Below are 22641 nucleotides of genomic sequence, written 5' to 3'. Positions count from 1 at the left end.
CCTTCCTTCCTTCCTTCCTCTTCTCCTTCTTCCATCCCTCCTTTCCTTCCTTCCTTCCTTCCTCTTCTCCTTCTTCCATCCCTCCTTTCCTTCCTTCCTTCCGTCCTTCCTCTTCCTTCCTCTTCTCCTTCTTCCATCCCTCAAAACGACGCTATAGAGCACTGCACACCAGAACAACTAGACACAAGAACAGTTTTTTCCCGAAGGCCATCACTCTGCTAAACAAATAATTCCCTCAACACTGTCAGACTATTTACTGAATCTGCACTACTATTAATTTTTTCACAGTTCCCATCACCAATCTCTTTCCACTTATGACTGTATGACTATAACTTGTTGCTGGCAATCCTTATGATTTATATTGATATATTGACCATCAATTGTGTTGTAAATGTTGTACCTTGATGAAGGTATCTTTTCTTTTATGTACACTGAGAGCATATGCACCAAGACAAATTCCTTGTGTGTCCAATCACACTTGGCCGATAAAGAATTCTATTCTATTCTATTCTATTTTGTTCTTCCTCTTCTCCTTCCTCTTCCTTCCTCTTCTCCTTCTTCCATCCCTCCTTTCCTTCCTTCCTTCCTTCCTTTTGTCCTTCCTCTTCTCCTTCTTCTTCCTCCCTCCCTCCCTCCCTTCCTTCGGGAGCGATGCGCGGCCAGGTCCGGGGCCATCGGCGGCAGGAGCGGCCGGGGCTGGCGGCTGCTGCTGCTGCTCCTCCTCCTCGGCGGGTGCGGGGCGAGCCCTTTCCGGCGGCCCCCGGGCGCGAGGCGGCTTCCTCCGCCGCCCGGCAGGCTCCTCCCCGGCCGGCCTGGCTGCTGCCCGCGCTCCGCCGCTCCGGCCATGGCGCTGGTCACCCTGCAGCGCTCGCCCACGCCCAGCGCCGCCTCCTCCTCGGCCAGCGCCAGCGAGGTGAGACCCCCGGACGCCCCTCCTCCCTCCCTCCCCGGCTGGCCCCTCCGCTCCTTAGCCTGGGAAGCAGCCCCCCCCCCTTGGGCCCCCCGCTCGCCCCCAGCTCGAGCCGGGACCCTCAGCCCCTCTGCAGCCCCCCCGCCCCCCTTTGTGCCCCCCGGGACGCCAGCGGAGATTTGACCCCCCCCCACCGGCCAGTCGCCCCCTTAAATGGGGGTCTGGTTCCCACGGAGCCCTCCCTCGGGGAGGGATGGAGCTGGCAGGGGCAGCCTTGGAGCTGGGGGGGGGGGCAGGATCTTTCCCGGGGGAGTTCAGCACACAAAACAAGAGGCTGAGCCGGGATTTTGCCTGCCTTGAGATGAGAAGGGGGGGCAGGTCGAGAGGGGGGGGGTCTACTGACCCTCCTGCCCTACATGAACTGAACCCCCTTCCTGCTCTGGTTAGGAATGTGGGGCGCTGGGCAAAGGAGGGGTGTGGGTGGGGGGGGCTACAGTTGGGAAAGTTGGGATTAAAATCGGGGATGGGGGACTAGGAAGGGGTGAGGGGTGGGAGGCTCCCTGCAGGCGGTTTGGGGGTGAGAGGCTCTGGATGGGGCTGGGGGGGCATCTCCCCCCCCCTTTATTTCCAAACCTTTCCGGTGACTTTGCTCCCATATTGGAAAGACAAACCTTCCTTACAGCCAGGCAGGTCTTTGTGATGAGGGAGCTGAAAACAAAACCGCAGAGCCTTTAAATCACCCCTCGACTTTCTCTGCCAACTTCTTTATCCACCAAACGGGAGAATAAATGTAGCCTGAAGCTCCGAGGAGGGCATGCCCGGGCAGAGACTGTGGCTGGGCACCATCGCCCAAATCAAGGAACTGGAATCGAGAATTAAACCTCGGGAGACAGACAGGAGCCCTCCTGAAGTTCAATGCAAGCCTCTTATTTTTAACGCATGGGGAAATTATGACCACAGGAGCCCAAGAGCCTTTCCCAGCATTGCCAAGATGCTGGGCGATGAGGCCTCCTTTAGCTGGAGGTAATGGAGCAAGGCTGATAGCAAGCACTATTAAATCCCACTGGCTGGCCTTCAGATACCCCATCTGCCTAACCTACCTTCCCAGGGTCTTCAGATAAACAGGAGGAGCCCCTGTGTTCCTCCAAGCCCTCGGAAGGTAAGTGGCCCCCCAGAAATACGTCTTTCGTTGCAGCTCTTTGGAAGTAATACTACTACTAATAACAGAGTTGTAAGGGACCTTGAAGGTCTTTTAGTCCAACCCCCCGGCCAGGCAGGAAACCTTACACCACTTCAGACAAATGGTTATTCAGCATCTTCTTAAAAACTTCCAAAGTTGGAGCACTCACAACTTCTGTAGGCAAGTTGTTCCCCTGATTAATTGTTATCACTGTCAGGAAATTTCTCCTTAGTTCTGAATTGCTTCTCTCCTTGAAATGTGACTGAGATTGTGCTGGGCTTAATTCTTGCTTTCCTCTCCCTTCCCCCCCCCCCAATCAGCTGGACATTGGCAGTGATGAGGAACGCAAACTCAACCTAAGGTAGGCATGAACCATTCCCCTGCTTGCTCTAGAGTTTTTCACTCGCCTGGCACCCCTTGGGAACTGGGAGAATGCCAGCCGGGGTGCTGTTTTCAGTCACGGCCATCAACTTGTCCAATAACTGGGTTAGCTCACATTTAGAGATGCAGGGGTATATCGGGGTTCTGGCTTAGCACTCCCCGCGTGCTCAGATTCTGTGCTAAAGCCACATGCCCAGGCTCTTGGGGGGGCTCTGATGCAGAGGTGGGTTTCAGCAGGTTCTGACCAGTTCTGGAGAACCGGTAGTGGAACCCACCGAACTGGTAGTAAAACATTTTGAAACCCACCACTGGTCTGATGGCAGGAAATGTCATGGAAAAGAATTGCATTTTAAGAAGAATAATCAAGTTCCTTTTTAAAATCTTCCTGGGTTTTGGGGATACAGTTTGAACCCTGTTGGCTATTCTGTACTGTTTTTACAATCTTGGTTTGTCTGTGCTGGTGGGGCTTTTACCGCCTGTATGCAATTGCAATGGTTTTATTCGTACTTTAAAAACTGCCCCAAAGTGGAACAGAGTGATAGTATAAAAGGACTTCAGGCGAATTCCCAGGAGGGGAAAGCGAGTGTTTTCAGGCCTCCGAAGTTCCTCACAACCAGCCTGTCAAAGGGGCAAAACTACGATCTTACAAACGGGGTGCAGCCTTGGGGGTGGGCACCAACATTCCCCCCATGCAGTGAGTCCTATCATTAAGTGTTGTACCTTAGGATTCTTGATGAACGTATCTTTTCTTTTATGTACACTGAGAGCGTATGAACCAAGACAAATTCCTTGTGTGTCCAATAACACTTGGCCAATAAAAAATTCTATTCTATTCTATTCTATTCTATTCTATTCTATTCTATTCTATTCTATTCTATTCTATTCTATTCTATTCTATTCTATTTATACTGAGAGCAAATGCACCAAGACAAATTCCTTGTTTGTCCAATCACACTTGGCCAATAAAAATTCTATTCTACTCATCAGCACTTACCTGCTGACGGCCATTCAAAGGTCACCTGGCCAATCCAGGGCTTCTCTGCCAGGGGAAGGGATAGGACAGCAGATTGGCACTGGCTGCCCACTGGGGATGCCAGCTAGGTGGCATCTGCGCTTCCATGGGGCCCATGGAAGCCGCTGGTCCCTCTTCAGACCGTATCAGCTCAGTGGCGGGAACGGCGGTGTCCTGCAATGCCAGGCCGGCTGGTGCTCTTAGTCCAAAGCTTGAAGGGTGGATTGGTGTGTTATTGTCCCTTTTGGTCCGTGGGGGGGCGCTCTCATTCTACCTCTGCCAGCCAGTCTGGGTTTTGTGCACAGTGACACAGTTTTTTCCAGATTTTGGCAGGACCGAAGCGACCCTGCCCTGGAACGGCCTGGGTGGTTTCTAGCACGCAACCAAAGTGACCCAATAGGAAGCTCTTTGCAAACTGGTCGTACAAGCCCCACCGCTCAAATTGCAGGCCCAAAAGCAAATCTCTTCCCCCAGGATATGACGTGGGAGAATAAGCCGCCCATTGTCCATAAACGTTGGTTTTTTTAGTCCCATCCGCAGCGGCCAGGCTTATCCTAAAGAGGGAGTAGAACAGAGCAAGAAGCAGGATTAAAATAACATCCAAAGGCCGGACGCCATCAGAAGCAGAAAGTTAAACTGCAAAGAAAGCCTTGCTGTGGGTTCCTGCCCCCTCCACCCGCCCCACTCCAAGTGCCTGGCACAAGCCTTGTTTGTGGTCTTGACCCCCGAGTGTGAGAGATTTCCTGGCCACATTTTGTCCCCTGTTTTCTGAGGGTTTCCCTGCAGGCAGCCCACCAGCCCCCTATCTGAGTTCCCAGCTGGTTCCCAGGCCACCGTCTCCCTGGCCCACCGAGGGGCCTCCTTGTTGTGGTAAAGCCGCAACCCTGCAACCTGGCCAGGATGTGACTCAGCATCCTGTTTTTGAACCATGGGTAGAGTCCGCAGCTTCCACCTCCAGTAGGGTCCCTTGCTGACTTCACCGACCGGACAGTGACCACTTGGAGCCTCTGCAGTGGCTGTCAGCTCCCGACTCCGGGTGCCCCCTTGAGGGATGTCCAGCGGCCCCCAGCATCAGGCCCTCCTTCCCCTGCAAGCCTTGGGGAGCTTGTCCTGTCCTTGCTTTCCCAAGAGTGAATGCTGGGCCCCTTGAGGTTGAATCTAAGGTCCCAAAGTCTCCTTTTCAGCTGGAGTTTAATCTGGATGGTAGCAGGGGGGCGGTGAGCTGTGAAGGGCCCAGGCGGATGGACAGAGGGTGGGTGAGCTGCTCCCCCAGATCTCCTCGCCTGGGCTTTCTCAGCCCAGCTGGGACCAGCCAGCCAGCACAGGTAAAGGCAGAAACGCTTATTAAAAGAAAAAGGTTAAGAATATATATGATAATGAAGAGAACAATTTGTATTAGATGAAGATAAGGAGGTGAGGGCGGGGATAGTAATTTTTGCCTATATATTTTATAAAAATAAGAGATGAAAAGAGGAAAGTAGATTTTGGCAGAAATTGGAATTTATAAATAGTCAATATTGAGAAAGTAAGCTGTATGAATTGTTGACCCGGTCAATACCTTATCCAGAAAATAGGTATTTTATGTTTTGTGTGTCTCGAAGAATAAAAAAAAATGTTTTTAAAAAAAAGGAAGACACACCTGTCCTGAAGGATGCTACAGGTAAAATATATCAGGAAGCGAGTCTTGGCCTCTGATGCTGAACCGGGCTGCCAATGGACTACTCTAGCACCCATCATCCAGGGCATACTTTGCTAATGGTCCCATTGGTAGGGAAGAAGGCTCCCAATTCCAGGCCGTTGGGGTCTCTAGTGATTCAAACTGACCCTTGGAATCAGGCACTGATGCCCGCAGGACACTTGGCCTGCCAAGGCATAAACTCTGGCGGTCAGCTCTCGTGTTCATATTTCATGGCACGGTCTCTGCTGAGGCGGGGGGGGTCTGGTTCTCCCCCCTCACTCAATATTCATTATCGGCAAGGCTTTTATCCCATGGGGGGATGGGCCCCGCCTTCACTTAAATCGGGGTCCTTGCTTGCATTGCAATGACCCTCCTGGAAAAGAACTCCTTTGTGTTTCTCCCAAGCCTGTTGCACGATGGGAAATGGGGGATTAAGCCCCCCTCCCACCCTGGACTGGTCCCAACACAACCGCCTGAAGGCCGCTCGGGCAGGCCTGACCCCACAAAGGATTAGAATTGGAATAAAGTGGATCCCAAGATCCCGAGGCCTGCCTCGCCCACCACTTCCTTCTGCTGAGAAATTTGTGGGCTCCTCCAAAGATTTCTTCTCTCTTCCTTTCCCTCCCCCACCCCTAAATCTTACCCCGAAAGAGACTTTGCATCAGCGCTGTGAGTGACCTGTGGTCTCTGGAAACGCGGCTTGGAATTTCTGGCAGCAAAGGCAGCCCACGCCTCAGCAGGCACACAATGGCCCCTCACAAAGAGCTTTTGTTGGTGCAGCTCTGCAGACACAAGGGAGCAAAGCTGTCCAGCCCCAAAGCTCACTCCTCCTTCAGCCCTTCTGGCCATTCGGACAAGAGGCATGGTGAGGGGTTGGGTTTCCCTTGAGACTCAACGAGAGGAGGACCAGAAGACCCAACTGCTCTACTCCTCAAGGCCCCTCAGGGTTGCTTCAAGCATCTTTGGACCGATGGCCAAAGGCTGGACCTTCCCAGAACTAAAAATAATTCCTGAGTCGGACCACTGGAATTACTTCTGGAAAAGCCAAGCAGATCCCTTGGTGAGGTGACCCTTGCACAGTGCTTCCGTTTCTGGAGATGTAGTCCTCTCTGAACAGATCATGGCCATCGATCAACTCTTCGTTATGGATTGACTCAATTTTTAACAGTCCTTGTGCCCGACCTTTTGCAGGGGGGAGCCCCAGAAGGGGAATGTCCAAGAGAAGGATCTTCCTGGCTTTTGGGCTAAGTGGTGCTGTAGTTGAAGCAGAGATGACTATTCTTTGAATTTCAGGATCTTGAGTCTTAGAAAGGCCACATTAAAAACTTTGGGTTTTTTGGGGGGGAATATAGAATTTTGGACAGTCTCAAAGGCCTCAAAGCTGGCAAGGGTCTCAGCGCTGAAAGTTGATGACAGTGCTGGCCAAGAGCCCCTAACAAGAGCAGGGTCTTGGAAACCTGGAGGAGGGGTGTGTAGAACGTGGCCTCCCCCCACCCAACTTTTTTTGAAAGAAGCAGACACTCAACCACAAACCTGCCACAAGTCTTTGAGATCTCACAGCGGGGCCTTTGGCTGGCTCTATGGGGTTGAGAGCCAGCTCTGTGATTCCTTAATACGAAGAAGAAGAATAGTAATAATAATAATAATAATAACAACAACAACAACAGAGTTGGAAGGGACCTTGAAGGTCTTCTAGTCCAACCCCCTGCCCAGGCAGGAAACCCTACACCACTTCAGACAAATGATTATTCAACATCTTCTTAAAAATTTCCAGTGTTGAAGCATTCACAACTTCTACAGACAAGTTGTTCCACTTATTAATTGTTCTAACTGTCAGGAAATTTCTCCTTAGTTCTAGGTTGCTTCTTTCCTTGATTAGTTTCCACCCATTGCTTCTTGTCCTACCCTCAAGTGCTTTGGAGAATAGTTGGACTCCCTCTTCTTTGTGGCAGCCCCTGAGATATTGGAACACAACTATCATGTCTCCCCTAGTCCTTCTTTTCATTAAACTAGACACACCCAGTTCCTGGAACCGTTCTTCATATGTTTTAGTCTCCAGTCCCCTAATCATCTTTGTTGCTCTTCTCTGCACTCCTACTAGAGTCTCCACATATTTTTTACATCGTGGCGACCAAAACTGAATGCAGTATTTCAAGAGTGGCCTTCCCAAGGCCTTATAAAGTGGTATTAACACTTCACGTGTTCTTGATTCTATCCCTCTGTTTATGCAGCCCAGAACAGTATTGGCTTTTTTGGCAGCTGCTGCACACTGTTGGCTCATATCTAAATTCCACTCCCATGCCTTAATTTCCTTCTGCAGCTCCAGTTAGATACGGCTTTCCTTGCTTCCTTGGCTGGGAAGGAGGTCCTGTGAGTTCTCCAGGGCTGGAAGCTTCTCTCCAAACGGTTGAGGGACAAGAGGGAAGCTTTGCTCATCTCCATATTAGCCTGAAATGGATTGAGAGAAACAGAAATTCGGAACTCACTGGCTACTTCTTAGACGTGTGATTGTTTCAGACTTTAGGTCCTCTGTTTGCCATTCTCTTCTCTCCTTCCTGAATGTTTTCATAGATAAACATCTATGGGAGAAGGAAACCCTGCTTTGGGCTGGTATCTCAACTTCTTCTCCCACACCAGCATTTAAAATGAAGACGGTCCATGATTAAACTTTTGCTTGGAAAGTAGTGAGTTCTGGGCGATTCGTGACCCAGATTTCGCCCCTTTTGATATACTGGGACAACAACTCCCATCATCCTTGCCAGCGCACTGAGCTCAGGAGACCCAGGAAGGCTTTCGTTTTCCATGGAAAAGTCTCGTAGGGTAGTTGGTTTCCAAGCTGTCTCGTCTCCATCTGTCTGCTTCTCAAGTGCTGAAATTGGACCCTCATCAGATTCCCCAGAGACGGTCTTACTCTCCCAGGACCTTGTGCAAGTCCTGAGGTGGGCGGTGAGGAATGCCAGCCCTTCCTCCATCAGGCTGAGCCCTTTGACTCTCCCAAGGACGGCCCAGAGGAGCTGTCCTGCTAAGGAAGCAAAGCAGCTTCACAGAGAGGGAGGGGAGGGATCTCACTCGGCCCCCCTTTCCTTTTGAAAGCCCTCTTTCATCAGGATGGACGAGGGCAAGTCCTTGCGCTTGTTTGGGGCCAAGAAGATATAAAAGTCCTCCATTCCCGAGTGACGTAGAGAGTCGTCCTTCCTCCGCGCGCAGGAGGATCGTTTGCCTTTTTCATTCCCACCAAGGAATGTCGAGAAGCTCAACGCAATGACTGGAAGACTTGGTTATGAACCTTTCTGACTTTGCCACCTTCTGCCTGTCCTTCGGGGCCACGCGATGTTTCGGCTGCTTAAAGAAGCCCCGTCCCAAGCCGTACGTATGCCACGGCCTTCCTGCTCCTACAGCTTTGCTAGAGGCCGAGACCTTCAGAAGGCCTTGAGGCTCTGTTCTTTTGGGGGGGAAGCGGGTGAGTTGGGTTTTTCCCGTGAAGGCTTCTCAGCCGTGTTTGCTCCAAGCTTCACCTGAGCTGGTGGGAATTCAGCTGCAGAAACGGTTGGGTTAGGCTGCTGTTTACACGCCGACTGAGATGCAATGGTGATTTTAATGGTTGATTTTCTCTTGATGGGGCTTAAGGCCAAATGTGTGGTTGGACTCATGTCATGGAGAGGATCTGCGCTTGATTGCTGAGGTCACCACTGAAGGACGGGGAATGCACGTCCCTTTTCTTAACATTTCTTGCTGCTAGTAAATCCTTTGACAAATCCTTTGTCCGATTGGTTGAATACTTGGCCACCAAAGTAGGCTTTTCTTGGGTTGAGTTGATGGCTGTGGGATGATCTCACTTGAGCCTGATTGTGCCGTGGTCAGGATTATGGGCAGTTAGTAATTCTTCTCCCTTTGATCATAAACAAGAATTGTGTGCAGTTTTTCTCCGAATGGCAGGAAATGTCGGGAAAGGTGTCCTGTCAGACTTCGCAAATCTTTTGCATGTTTTCTCGGATTTCTCATCAGTGTCGCTCATTGTACATTGATCCCAATGTCCATTCTGGCTTTTTTTTCCCCCAGCCTGGGGCTGTGAATCAAGCCTCACTTGACATTTGATATTCAGGACTGTTAATAGAATAGAATTTTCATTGGCCAAGCGTGATTGGACACACAGGGAATTTGTCTTTGGTGCATATGCTCTCAGTGTACATAAAAGAAAAGATACCTTCATCAAGGTACAAAACTGTTAATCAGATAAAAGGCTTGGTCAACTAGCAACTAGCCTTCTCATGGATTTTATTGTCCGGTGAAATGCAGACTTGATGGGGTCTCGCACAGATTCAGCCGGTCACATTGTCAGGTGGGAGTAGCAGCTTCTGGGGTGGGTGGGTGAGTGGGTGAGACCCCTTTCTGCAGCCCACACTGTACGTGTTTAATCAGGTAAGTGTGGATATCCTCCTTTCCTAGTACGGTAGTATCGTATCGGTTCTTTCTCTATAAAATAGACTTATTGCTAGGTTGGGCTCCAAAGATGGAAGACTGAAGATATTTGAATGAAAGTGAAAATCCAGAGATTCATGCTGGCTGGGAATTCTGGGAGTTAAAGTTCACAAGTCTTAAAGTCTTGAGACATCCTCGCTTTAAACCATTGGACAGAAATATCCTCCAAATTATTCTTCGTTGCTATCAGTCTTCACCAGGTGGACCAGCTTCCTGTCCTGGGCTACAACAGTGTTTATATAACCTTTAAAAGGCAGAATGGCTCACTCGCCTGCAGCTTTTTTTGGAGACAGCCTTAGAAAACACACTGAAGAAGCTGATTCTCATTGAATCCTGGCTGTGAGACTGGTTTGGGACAGGTTTCTGGTGCAGGAGTCTCCAGCCTTGGCAACTTTCAAGACTTGTGGACTTCAACTCCCAGAATTCTAGGAGTTGGAAGTCCACAAGTCTTAAAATTGGCAGGGTTGGAGACCCCCGCTCTAGTGAGTTCTCCAGGTTGGATCCAACTTCTTCCCATCTCCAAGCCCAGTCTAGAAGGGTCTTTATAAATCCCCACGTGAAAATGGAACCAAACGGACTGAGAGAGGGGCAAACATTTTTTAAAAAAAACCCACATTGGCTCGTAACCTCCCTTGTGGAATCTGATAACCCAGGGCCATTACGCAATTCTGTTTGAAGGTTCTTATCTTTTTCCTCCAAAACTCTTGTCGGCATAATTCCTGAAGCCGACTAACATCTAACCCCGATGGAAAATTACACCGTCTGCTTCTGACGGGAACCCAGGCGGCCTTTCTGAAATCATTTGCTAGCAGCGAAGCCTCCACATCCCCCTCTGACAGGCACTTAAGTCATTCACTTAAAGCTTGGCTTGGTGCCGCTGGCTTTTGGCTGGGGAACAAGGCCTCCAGTGTGTGGAAGTGATCGGGCGCAATCCTTTCGTCCCACTAATTGTGTCCTAACGTTACCAGGACCGCTGAAAGGATGAGCCACCGTCTCTTGGACCAAGAGTGGGGGAGAGCGGGGGGGGGGGGTGTCCTTCCTTTCCATGATGAGGGAGAAGGAGAACTTTATTTGGAGATCACATTATGGTTTACGGGTTTTGTAGCCTTTAAACTGAAAAAATAAATAAATTAGAAAGTAAATCTGCCCTTGGTTTGCGGTGCCTGTGATAGGCGTAAGCTGGAGCAAGGATTGCATCTCGTTTAGCCTGACAAAAACCGGCTGCTCTCTTTCCCACCTGGTCACCCTAGATCAGGGGTCAGCAACTTGCAGCTTTGGAGCCGCACGTGGCTCTTTCACCCCTTTGCTGTGGCTCCCTGTCACTCAAAATATGCATCACAATGTGCGACACCTGCTGGCATGTGATTTATTGAGCTTTTCAACCCCCGGTAGGCCAACTTTAGATAAATCCAAGAAAAGAAAAGTTTCAGAAGAAAACAGAACGTTTCATTCAAGTACATAGGCTAGTTTTGTGGCCGCTCAAGAAATAAGTCAGGCACGGGAAGGGTTTTGTGGCTCCCGGTGTTTTCTTTTCTGTGGGAAACGGGTCCAAATGGCTCTTTTGAGTGTTTAAGGTTGCAGACCCCTGGGCTAGATGTAGCTGCTTGTAGAGAAAGCTAAGCAGGGACTTGCCCGGCTAGTACTTGGAGGGGAGACTGTCAGCGAAGAAATAGATTAGACTGAGAATCCAAAAAAACCCCACAAAACCTTTCAGAGAAAGGCAGCCACGCATCATGTCCAAGAAAATGACCCCGTCTTGTCTTTGGAGGCACCAAGATTGAGGTGAACTTCACGGCCACCTTTTCCCTTCCCAGAAAGCTTGAGGTTGCCCCACAGGAGTCAGTCTGCTGCCCCCCCTGCCTCTGTGCCTCCCCCTGCCTGAGCTGCTGCTCTGCCTTTTTGTGTTGCAGCTTAAGCGAGAGCTTTTTTATGGTCAAAGGAGCTGCGTTATTCCTGCAGCAAGGAAACAGTCCGCAAGGACCACCCCGGAGTCTCCTGCATCCTCACAAACATGCAGGTAACATCTTCCAGGCCTCTCCAGGTAACTTGGGTAGAATCGCTTAGGAAAAGCCAGTGCGGAGGAGAAAGGTGGTATGTGAGGGTGGGCGGGTGGGCACCTTGGGAGCCAAAGGGCCTGGATGGTTTTCCCCTCGGTCCTGCCAAGGGGAAGGAGGAGCTCGGAGGATGGGCTCCGGTATCACAGGTCCTGGGTTCGGCTTGGCAGTTCTCACCGGAAGAACCTTACCTTGTTCAGTGTCTACGGAGGGTACAGATCGAGGTGAAATGCTCCTGGTTCAGACTGGATTGCCTGATCCGGTAGTGATGGCGGCTGGTGGTTCAGAGAACCGGTAGCAAAAATCCCTGCCCCCCCCCCCACATACCCAGCTGAGCCGTGTGATCATCAGAGGTTTGGTTTTTTTTTACTTTTAAAAGCACTTTTTCTTCGGCCAAAAAAATGCTTTTAAAAGTAAAAAAAAAAAGCCTCTGATGATCGCGTGGCTCAGCTGGGGTCATCAGAGCCTTTTAAAAGCATTTTTTCTACAACCTCTTTGGGTGAAGAGGTTGAAGAAAAAATGCTTTTAAAAGGCTCCTCTGACGATTCCAGCTGAGTTGCCTGATCGTCAAAGGCTTTTTTTTCTTTTAAAGGCAAAAAAAATGCTTTTAAAAGAAAAGAAAAGCCTCTGACGATCAGGCAACTCAGCTGGGATTGTCAGAGCCTTTTAAAAGCATTTTTTTACAACCTCTTTGGCCAAAGAGGTTGTAGAAAAAATGCTTTTAAAAGTAAAAAATAAATAAAAATGGCCACGTCCACCCAGTCACATTACCCTCCCAAGCCACGCCCACAGAACCGGTAGTAACACATTTTACATTTCACCCCTGGTACAGATGAGGGCTGTTGAAATGCAAGCAGACGGACCGTTGTGGTTGGCCTTTCATGGAAGTGTGACTGTTTGGGAATTGCTAATTCCAGAGACATCTCTGGGATATGGGTTGACAGTTCCAAATTGGATTTCGAATGTGGGGCCAGGCAAGCTAGCTAGGGCCAAAACCAGCCTTTGTTCAACTACTGCCCTCTGCAGGACATCAAGTTGGGAAGATAAGGTAGTGGAGTCCGTACTTTTCATTTCCACTTCAGTCCCATCCTGTGTTTGGAAGCCTTCCTGCCTGGGGACCAAGGAGCTCTTCTGCTGTCCTAAATCTGTGGTTGGCCATCAGGAAGTTCTTGAGAAGTATTATGATGGCTTATTAAGGAGGCTTCAGGGAGAGCAGACAGCAAAAGCGAGATAACTTTATGACTCTTAATCTTTTCCTGGGAGTCATGGTAGGTCATCAACCTCAGGCACCTTTAAAGATGGGTGGACTTCAACTCCCAGAATTCCTCACCCAGCGGCAGTTGAAGCCCATCCACCTTCGAGTTGCCAGGGTTGAGAAACAGTGTCATAGGGGACTGGGCTCTGCCAATGACCAGGGGTGGATGGAGGAGGGAGAGCTGGGTTAGTTGATGCACCAAAACAGGTCTAGGAGATGCACCTGATGATTTATGCTACCTGTGCATCCACAGGAGATTTGCCGCAGCACCTTCAGGTGATGATCAACCTCCTTCGCTGTGAGGACAGAATCAAGTTGGTAAGAGGACTTGCCAGATCCTTGTCTTGGTCTTGCCCCATGCAGCAGCGGTCTTATCCCCGTAGATCAAACCTTTGCAAAAGGAGTCGATTGGGAGCATAGGGTAGATGTGTGGAGAGAAAACCTATTCCTGTCAATCAAAGTAGCATTGGAAGCAGCGGTATCCCCAACCATCATTTCTCCTAGCTTTAGCCATCAATGCTTGGTTGTGAGTGCCTTTGGTCTCCTGGAATCAAAGTATGGACTCACTGACGTGGCTGCTTGAAGATCTCAGGAACATCACTTAGATAGCAGGATCTGGCCTTCATCTACCTTTACTGAGATCTTCTCTCTAGAGCTGAAGAAGGCAGCCCGGTGCCCTCCGGGGGGGCATCTGATTAGAACTCCCCTAATTCCCAGCTGCCCTTTCCTGCCTTGTGCCGCCTGGAAGACGGTGTGAGATGCGGTCCAACGTATATTTTAGAGGGCACCAGGTGGGTTGGAGAAAATTGAATTAAACCCTCTTCTTTTTGTCTTGCCAGAAACTTCCCTAGCTAAACTAATACGTAGCTAAAGAGAGGTTTGTCCAAAGGGATGAATGCTGAGAACTGCCTTGCTGGTTTTTAGGCCGTGCGCTTAGAAAGTGCCTGGAGCGATCGCGTGAGGTACATGGTGGTCGTCTACAGCACTGGGCGCCAAGACACCGAGGAGAACATTCTCCTGGGCGTGGACTTTTCCAGCAAGGAGAGGTGAGGGGTGAAGGCCTGAGGAATCCTTGGAAGAACAGGGATGGCTTCCCCTGCCCCCCCCCCCACCCTCTCGCTTCTGCTCAGTCAGCAGCCCTGGACCTCCCGTCCCTCTTTCCCCCACAGCCAGAGTTGTACCATCGGGATGGTGTTACGTCTATGGAGCGATACGAAGATCCACCTGGATGGAGACGGGTAAGAAACGGGAGGATCTGGAGGGCTGGCAGGAGATGGGGAGGCTGGTGTGTGTGTGTTTGTGTTGGGGGGAGGTGAGACTGTTGTGAACGGTTCCTGGAGGGGGATGGGGTGGCCCCTTGTGCAAAGAGCTGCTGAGTCCCCGCCCCCACCCCTCTAAATCGCACATGGTCCCATCGCTCACCTGCCCAATCTCCAGTAGGATTCCAAAGAAGAGCAACGAAGATGATTAAGGGTCTGGAGCAGGGGTGAAATGCTCCCGGTTCGGACCGGATCAGCTGATCCGGTAGAAATGGTGGTGGGTAATTCAGAGAACCGGTAGCAAAAATCCCAGCCCACCCCACCCCTCCATGCCCAGCTGAGCCACGCGATCGTCAGAGCCTTTTTTTTTTTTTTTTACTTTTAAAAGCATTTTTGAGTCCGGTTTTGAGTCATTGTGTTGTTGGGTCATGTCTTCTAACCACCCCTTTATTTTCTCCCAATAACTTTTTGGCTTCTCCGTTTGTGGTTTGATCTAAGATTGTTGCCTACTTTGAAAGGGCTGCGGTGTGTTTGCGTGTGAAGAGACACACCCTGGCCTCTCCATGCTGCATCGATTTTTGTCTGTCTTTGATAGCGGGTTCAGCATCAGCACGGCGGGCAAGACACACATCTTCAAACCCGTCTCGGTGCAAGCCATGTGGTGAGCAACTCCCTTTTCCCGCCTCCTTCTCCTTCCTCCCCAAAGGCTGAAGCCCCTTCTCAGTGGCCGCTGCAGGCACCCAGGCGGTCTGTGGCCGGCCTCAGCAGCTCTTTTGGCCTTGCAGTGGTCAGGAGGGCCCCACCTTGCCTGTCGATTCGGCCACTGTCCTCCTTTGTGCCTGCTTGACCGGGCCTTCTCCTGCTCAGGGTGCCAGGGCCGAGCAATATCTCTTTGGGTCTTCCTGCTTGTAGGTCTGCCTTGCAGATCCTCCACAAGGCTTGCGAGATGGCTCGGAGGCACAACTACTTCCCGGGGGGGATGGCACTTGTCTGGGCCACCTACTACGAGAGCTGCATCGCCTCCGAGCAGAGTTGCCTCAACGAGTGGAACGCCATGCAGGACCTGGAGTCTCCACGCCCCGACTCGCCTGCCCTCTACATGGACAAGTGGGTCCCTCCCGTTCTTGCTTTGCCGTGACCTTTCGGGTGATGGGGAAGGGTTGTCCCCTCTGGCCTTTTAGAACGTGGTGTCCTTCCTCGCCTCGCTCCAAAGGGTAACGAGGAGAAACAGAGAAAGGGCACTGTGTGGGATTTGAGGAGCATCTTTCTGGGGCTTCCAGGAGGCTTTGAGGCTGAGTCTCCTACAGCATCCTGAGCATAACCAACCCACTTCTTCAAATGAGGGCTGAGATGTTCAGGAAGACATGGACAATTTGGGGGTGGCTTTATCAGTCAAGGCACATCCGTAGCTGCAGGCCTCTTTCTCTAAGACCCAGGCCCACTCTTTATTCGAAAGATATGTAAGTGGGCACAGAGGTTGTATTGTGTTGGAGAGAACCAGGTGCTTGCACAGGCTTGGTTGTGGGTCTCTAACCATCCTTGCTCAGTACTTCAGAAGTTCCCTTCCTTGACTATCCCTCACTTGTGGTTAAACAGCTGTTGGGATGCTACTCTGTGGAGTCCCAGCTGTTTCTGGTCTTATACCTTCAGCAAGAAGGTGTTCTGACCTAGGCTTTCCCAGCAGCACCAAGCCGAGTCCTCGTCCCAATAAACCCCTTTTATTTAATTGACAGTGAATTCCTCTCCAGCAAAGTCTTTCCTCTGCCACAGTCAAAAGATAGTTCACAATTACCGACCTTCATCAGGCTTGGAGAGTGGCCAGGCCGATATCTTTCAGACACCCGGCAGTACTTGGCAAGAATGCAGGAATGAACTAATTGTCTCCTGCAAACTCCACTCCCCTTTCGCTCCTCTTTTATTCCCTCTAGGAGTGGCCATTCATTGCCACCTGTGGCCTTACTCCCAAGTCGACCCTTGTCCTTCAGCTGTTTCCTTCATCTGGCAACTCTGCGCATGTGCACACTGGGAACAGGTTCCAGCTGTTCGTCTGCCTCACTGATGTCTGTCTTCAAAGGCAGCTGATAACTGGCATATGGCCCTGGCCCCCTCTCTGCCTTCGATGCAGAGCCCTCATCGGAGCCTTCCCTAGACTCCAGGACTGGCCCATGTTCCTCCCCAACCTCCTCACTGTCCGAATCTGCTGCCAGATCCGCTGGCAGGCTACAACAGAAGGTGACACAAAGGCTCACCATTTGTCCCAGCTTGCTGTTCCTCTCGGGGAATTCTAAGAATGCTTTCTTGGAAGGTAGCTGTCTGGATTTGCAGCCCACCACAACTCCGGCCTTCCTTCCTTCCTCCCTTCCTTCCTTCCTCCCTCCCTTCCAGGCCAACCGAGCGGGAGAGGGCAGAACGGCTGATCAAGGCCCAACTCCGGAGCATCATGATGAGCAAAGATCTGGAGAACGTGACTTCCAAAGAAGTAAGCCCAAAAGCCCAAGGACTGGGAGCTGGAGGCTTCCTTCACCAAAGCTGGCCTCCCTCGGCAGGTCCTGTGAGCTCAGCTCTCTTCCTTCTTTCTGCAGATCCGGAACCAGCTGGAGAAGCAAATGAGCTGCAATTTGAAAGAATTCAAGGAATTCATTGACAATGAGATGCTGCTCATCCTGGGTCAGATGGACAAGCCCTCCCTCATTTTCGACCATCTCTACCTAGTAAGCATCCAAGCATGGGAGGTCTCTCTTGGGAGCCCCTCCCCCCCCCAGCACCATCACTTGACTCTGCTGTGATTCTCCTTCCAGGGGTCTGAATGGAATGCCTCGAACCTGGAGGAACTTCGGGGTTCAGGGTGAGTTCACCCCCAACTTCGTTGACTTCAGGGTCCTTTAGGCCAGCGGTCACCAACTGGTAGTCCGTGGACCACTGATGGTCCGTAAGAAAATTTTGGTGGTCCGCAGAAAAATTATTTGCATTTTTTTTATATTTCACTAAATCAGGGGACCTCAAATTAAGGCCCCTGGGACAGATACGTGCAATGAATGCTTCTGTTGCTGCAGAGAGTCTCCCCCTTTGGGGTCTTTTTGTGTGGGTTGGAGGAGGCGAGAAATTCCGACTTGGGATCTGTTTCAGTCTCCTGGTGTGGGGCTTTGGGCGAAGGCTGGAGGGAAGCGCCGCTGGTGGCAAAGAACCGGAGGGCCTTGTTCTGGTGGGACTGCATCATGGCCTGGAAAATATCAGGCCAGAAATTGCAGAGAGCAAAGAGGACTTTGACGGGGGTGGTGGGGGGTGGTGAGGAAAGATCTGGAGAGGGAGAGGATTATGATGTCTTTATTGGATTTCTATAGCTGCCCATCTCAGCAAATTTATTTTATTTTATTTATTTATTTATTAGATTTTTAAATGACTCTAAATTTTAAATGATTTAAATAATAAATATTTATTAGATTTTTAAATGACTCTGGGCGGCTTACAATTCAGCAACATACATTACAATTAAAACCTTAAAAACCATTTAGAACAATAAGAGCTATAAAGACCATTAAAACATTAAAACGGCTATGAAAACGACACCCTCCTGATTCACAGGAGTACAGACAAGGGAAGAGAGGAAGCACAATCAGACCTGTGAGATTGTGTTCCTGTAGCCAGCCTAAATCAACCATGGACATAATTTTTAACTTTTTTAGGGTGGCCGAGAGTCTTTATTTTTTGCTCTGTCCGGTTTTTAAGATGGGCAGAAATGTACGAGTTCGGATGCAAGCGGCAATGTGAGGTTGGGCTGAGTGGTATTGATTTCTTAATGGCCCTTTCTTTCTCACGGAGGCGCCACTGTTTCTCCCCTTCCCCTGCTTGCTCCGTCTGCTTCCGTCCTTGCAGCGTGGACTACATTTTAAACGTCACCAGGGAGATCGACAACTTCTTCCCGGGGTTGTTTGCGTACCACAACATCCGCGTCTATGACGAAGAAACGACCGACCTTCTTGCCCACTGGAATGAGGCTTATCATTTTATCAACAAAGCCAGGTGAGAGTCTGGAAGCTGCTTTGCAGTCTCCATTTCTGTGGTCCATCACTGGGACCTCTGGGCAAGATGCCCCAAGAAAACCTCCCCCTGAAGGCTGTGCGGTGCCTCGAATGGGAATGGCTTGCTTCCAAGACTGGGCAGCCTGAGGGCTCCTGCAGGTTTTAAAAATGGACATTTTAACCAGTGGTGAAATGTAAAATTTGTTACTACTGGTTCTGTGGGCATGGCTTGGTGGGAGGGGTAATGTGACTGGGTGAGTGTGGCCAATTTTTTTTTTTTTTTACTTTTAAAAGCATTTTTTCGGGCGAAGAAAAAATGCTTTTAAAAGTAAAAAAAAACCCAACCCTCTGATGATCGTGCGGCTCAGCTGGGCGGGGGGGGGGAGGGATTTTTGCTACCGGTTCTCCGAACCACCGGCCGCCATCGCTACCGGATCAGGTGATCCAGTCTGAACTGGGAGCATTTCACCCCTGATTTTAACCCAGGGGGGTGTCCATCCTTGGCATCTTTAAGGCTTGTGGACTTCACCCCCCAGAATTCCCCATCCAGAGCTGGCTGAGGAATTCTGGAAATTGAAAGTCCAGGAGTCTTGCCGAGGTCGGGCACCTTGATTCTAGCCCCTTTCAGCTGTCCCTGCAAGTAGGGCCACTTGCAGTGTTGCTGTAAATGAAATGCAACCTCTTGAGGGCTTCACCAAGGCCTCCTCATGCAGCCTTTGCACAGGGGAGGTGAGACCTGAAATAGGGCGGGGGGCTTGAGGGCCCCATCCCTGCTCCTGACCCCTTCTAATCCCTCTTCCCTTCCAGGAAGAACCGCTCCAAGTGCCTGGTTCACTGCAAGATGGGCGTGAGCCGCTCTGCCTCCACAGTCATTGCCTACGCCATGAAGGAGTTTGGGTGGTCCTTGGAAAAGGCCTACAATTACGTCAAGCAGAAGCGCAGCATCGCTCGGCCCAATGCCGGGTTCATGAGGCAGCTGCTGGAATACCAGGGTATCCTGGATGCCAGGTAAGGTGGATCTCCCTGGGGAAAGGCCGGTCCACGCTACCCTTGAGCCTCCTGCTTTTGAAGTTGGGTTCCTGAGCTCAGGAATGAAGTCCGAGAGAAGGGTTACTTTTTCCTCTCTCTCTCTCTCTCTCGGCCTCCATTCCTGCTGTGGTCTTAGCTGCTTCTTCTCCGACCGTTGCCTACTCTGAAGTTCTTCCTCCTGTCTCCCAAGGCCATTCCCACAGACCGTGAGACCCCCTTTCCTTCCCAGGGATTCCTGCGTGTTTTTGCCCCTGACCCTGGCAGCCGCTGACCTGGCCGTCTGAATCCAAAGCCTCTTGAGTCCTGAAGGCGTGTTTTTTTCCCCCAAAAGGCAACTTGGCTTTCTTGTTTTGTTTTTTTCTTCCTTTGAAAACCGAAGAAGCTTCTTGGATGAGAAGCGAAATGTTTTCAGAGAAAGTCCAGTTGCCTTTGGGACAACCATGAGCTGGATGATTGAGACTCTCCCAGGCACGAAGCCTCTGAGCCCCCCCGGGCGTTCCCCACCCCCCTCTGTTTCTCCCCATCTAGCAAACAGCGCCACAACAAGCTCTGGAAACAGCAGGCGGGAGGCGGCTTCCCCCCCAGTTCAGAAAGCTCCGCCGGGCCCAATGATTTCCTGCTTGGCAGCCTGGAGGATGCAGACCTGGGGCCTCCTGGCCCGCCTCTCTGTGCAGACCGCCGAACGGCCCTGGAGTTGGTGGGCCTCCACTACTGCTTGCGGCGCCTCTCCGACTCCTTGCCAGGCCCCCGGGAGCTGTGCCTGCAGGTGGAAGACCTGGAGGCAGACTCGAGTCTGGAGGAGGACCTGCTGGGGCAGCTGCAGGCAGGGAAGCCGGAGGTCAAGGGGCAGGCCGAGCCGTCCAGCCCGGCAGACCTCAAGAGCCGCCTGAAGCCCGAGGCCAGCCAGCTGAGGGAGGAGACGGTTCCTCGGCTGCAAGTCTCCGAGGAGGAAAAGCCCCTTGAACGATGGAAGCGGCGGTCGCTGGACGGGGAGGGCAGGCACAACTGCGAGAATCTGAATAACAACAACAGTAAGAGGAGCTGTCCGGATGACTTTGAAGTAAGGGCAGGACTGAACTTGGCCGGGTCTGCTTTTGGGGAGGGGAGGGGGCTTCATGGGGCCCCAGGGTCTGGTCCCCCTCTTGACCACCAAGGCTTAACTTTGAGTTCCTCCTTGTCCAGAGGGCCCACCCCACCTGGCTGGGTAACCGTGTGGTCTCCTCCAGGGCCCTTTGAGGAAGGTCCTTCTCCTTCTCTCCAAGGACTTGGGGGAGAAACGCTTCTCCGTTCATCCTCTCTTTTCTCCTTTCCAGCATGAAGCCCTGTTTGGGATCCTCCACAAAGTCAAGCCCCCCTACAAGTCTTGCACCGACTGCATGTATCCCTTGGCTGGTGGGTCCCCCCCTGAAGCCTTCAGGGACTCCCCGGAGGTCCTGCCAGCGGAGGCCCCTTGCCACCGTGCCACCGTCTGCACCCAGCCCTCGTTCCCAATGTGTCTGGAGGAGGCCTTCTGCAAGGAATCCCAGGGACCGAAAGCCAACAGTTTGCTCCCGATGGCTGTGGGAAACGAGGTCCAGGACGTCAGCCCTGATCGGCCAGCTTCAGGCTGGCCCTGCGGCCCTCCTGAAAAGCCCAGGGAGGCCCCTAAAACCCCAGGAGGGGCCTCGCTTGGCTCAAGACATTCTCTCTGTGAGAGAAGCCCGGTCTTCAAGCACGATCCTTTTCCAAGAAAAGATGCTAGGCAGACCAAGGACTTGAAATACTTGCTCTTCAGCAAAGATACGGAGAAGCCAACCACAAACAGCTATCTGATGCAGCATCAGGAGTCTCTTCTTCAGCTCCAGAAAGCTGGCTTAGTCCGCAAGCACACAAAGGAACTGGAGCGCCTCAAGGCCCTGCCACCCGACACAGCCGGGCAGGGCAAGGAGTGTTCCGGAGGCCCAACCGATGTTGCGACTATCTTGGAAGAGGAGGCCCAGGAGATGGTCGTCATTGAGGGTCAGCTGCAGCCCTCCTCTCAGGATGTCTCAGAGAAGTTCCTCAAGACCCTTCTTGTTGCTGAAGCCTCCCAGAAGACCTCCACGCCCATCCCCTCCAAGGCGGACCACATGAGCACCTTCACAAAAGACTTCCTGAAGACCATCTCCTACACCCCATCACCTTCCAGGAGCTCCAACCTAACGCGGAGTTCCAGCAGCGACAGCATCCACAGCGTCCATGGGAAGCCCGGGCTGGTGAAACAGCGGACGCAGGAGATTGAAACCCGGCTGCGGCTGGCCGGCTTGACCGTCTCCTCTCCACTGAAGCGCTCCAACTCTCTCGCCAAGCTGGGCAGCCTCGACCTGGCCTCCGAGGACCTGATGGGAGAGGTGGACTTGTCACCCTTGACCCATCCGAGAGAGGCCACGCCAAGCGAGCCTCCAGCCCTTTGCGACCTCCTCTCCTGGAAGAACACGGAAGACGGACTCCAACCCTCGGCAAAACCGACCCCGGGGAAGCTGAAGCACATACCCCGGATGGGAAAAAGCTGACCCCTTTGCAGTGTTGTTATTTTAATGGTTACTTTTAGTTTCGTCTGTACTAAATGCAATTTTATCTTGTTCAGAAAAGAAGAGAGAGTTGCCTTCCGCTTCTCAGGTAGCCCTTCCAGCCCAGTGGCAACAGAGCAGGGACATCCGAGAAGGGGACCAGCCCAAGGAGAAGGCGCAGAGCCCTTGGGCTCCTCTCACGGCCTCTTCTGGACTTTTATTGGGCAGCGCCATCCTTCCTTACATGCCAAAAAATGTCAAAAGAACCCAGAGATTTGCTTTGAAGGTCAAGCCAAGTGTTACTCTTCCTCCTTTAAGAGTCCCTCGTGAAAGGACCCAAAGGGGACACAAATGCTACCTCCGATTCTCAGATCTACATAGATAGATAGACAGACAGGCACCTCTGCGTGTGTATGTAGTTTAAGGCTTTTTCAAACCCTTCCCCTGAAACCGATTTTTTTCTAAGGAAAAAATAGTCCCTAGGTCAATAGGATTATCGCCCTGGCCCCATGGCTCACTCAACGCACCTGGAATGGCAGAGGATTTTGAGCAGGAAGCACTTTTGCTAGCCATCGCTGGACTGAACGTACCGGCCAGTGTCCTCATCTGAACTGACCAGTGGCTGGCAAGATTGTTGTTTTCCCTCCAAACTTGATAGTTTTGTTTGTGGGTGTTGGGTGGGACCCCCTCCCCCCCCCGAATGTATCTCCCTCCCTTTTGCTGTACCTGTTACATGTAGGAGATGGTTACTGTTTCTCCCGATCCTGTTGAAAAACTGTAAATTTCATTGTAGTGTTACCTAGTGAGGTACGACCGGTAATGTATGTTTCCTGGGGCATTAAACACTTTTGTTGATA

General features: G+C 51.4%; 2 protein-coding genes across 9 annotated transcripts in view; one reads left to right on the top strand and one right to left on the bottom strand.

Annotated features, from left to right (window-relative positions):
- DAO (D-amino acid oxidase) overlaps window positions 1-4029 on the bottom strand; it is an 11224-nt gene extending 7195 nt beyond the window's left edge. The window contains exon 1 of one of the 3 annotated variants that reach the window (XM_058158889.1): window positions 3466-4029. The gene's annotated coding sequence lies outside the window, so the exon portion shown is untranslated. Of the gene's footprint in view, window positions 1-1581; window positions 1661-3465 lie in introns of those variants that run through there. The other 2 variants (XM_058158892.1, XM_058158893.1) reach the window with 2 other exon arrangements.
- SSH1 (slingshot protein phosphatase 1) lies at window positions 680-22641 on the top strand. 6 transcript variants are annotated; one of them, XM_058158878.1, is made up of 15 exons: window positions 680-913; window positions 2411-2451; window positions 11551-11681; window positions 13203-13267; window positions 13874-13995; window positions 14119-14187; window positions 14804-14869; window positions 15121-15315; window positions 16594-16687; window positions 16791-16919; window positions 17007-17053; window positions 18082-18228; window positions 19035-19235; window positions 19884-20316; window positions 20570-22641. In XM_058158878.1, exons 1-15 carry the CDS (start codon window positions 845-847, stop codon window positions 21785-21787), a joined length of 3027 nt encoding a protein of 1008 aa, XP_058014861.1. In that variant the 5' UTR covers window positions 680-844; the 3' UTR covers window positions 21788-22641. The 6 variants fall into 6 exon arrangements, with proteins under 6 accessions (XP_058014861.1, XP_058014857.1, XP_058014858.1 ...); XM_058158874.1 differs by having other exon boundaries at window positions 19785-20316; XM_058158875.1 differs by having other exon boundaries at window positions 681-913; window positions 11551-11657; window positions 19785-20316.

This window comes from Ahaetulla prasina, chromosome 15 (assembly GCF_028640845.1).
Source record: "Ahaetulla prasina isolate Xishuangbanna chromosome 15, ASM2864084v1, whole genome shotgun sequence".
In the NCBI taxonomy this organism is placed as follows: Eukaryota; Metazoa; Chordata; class Lepidosauria; order Squamata; family Colubridae; genus Ahaetulla; species Ahaetulla prasina.
Note: the sequence above shows the minus strand (reverse complement) of the source record. Positions and strands in the feature narration are given on the sequence as shown.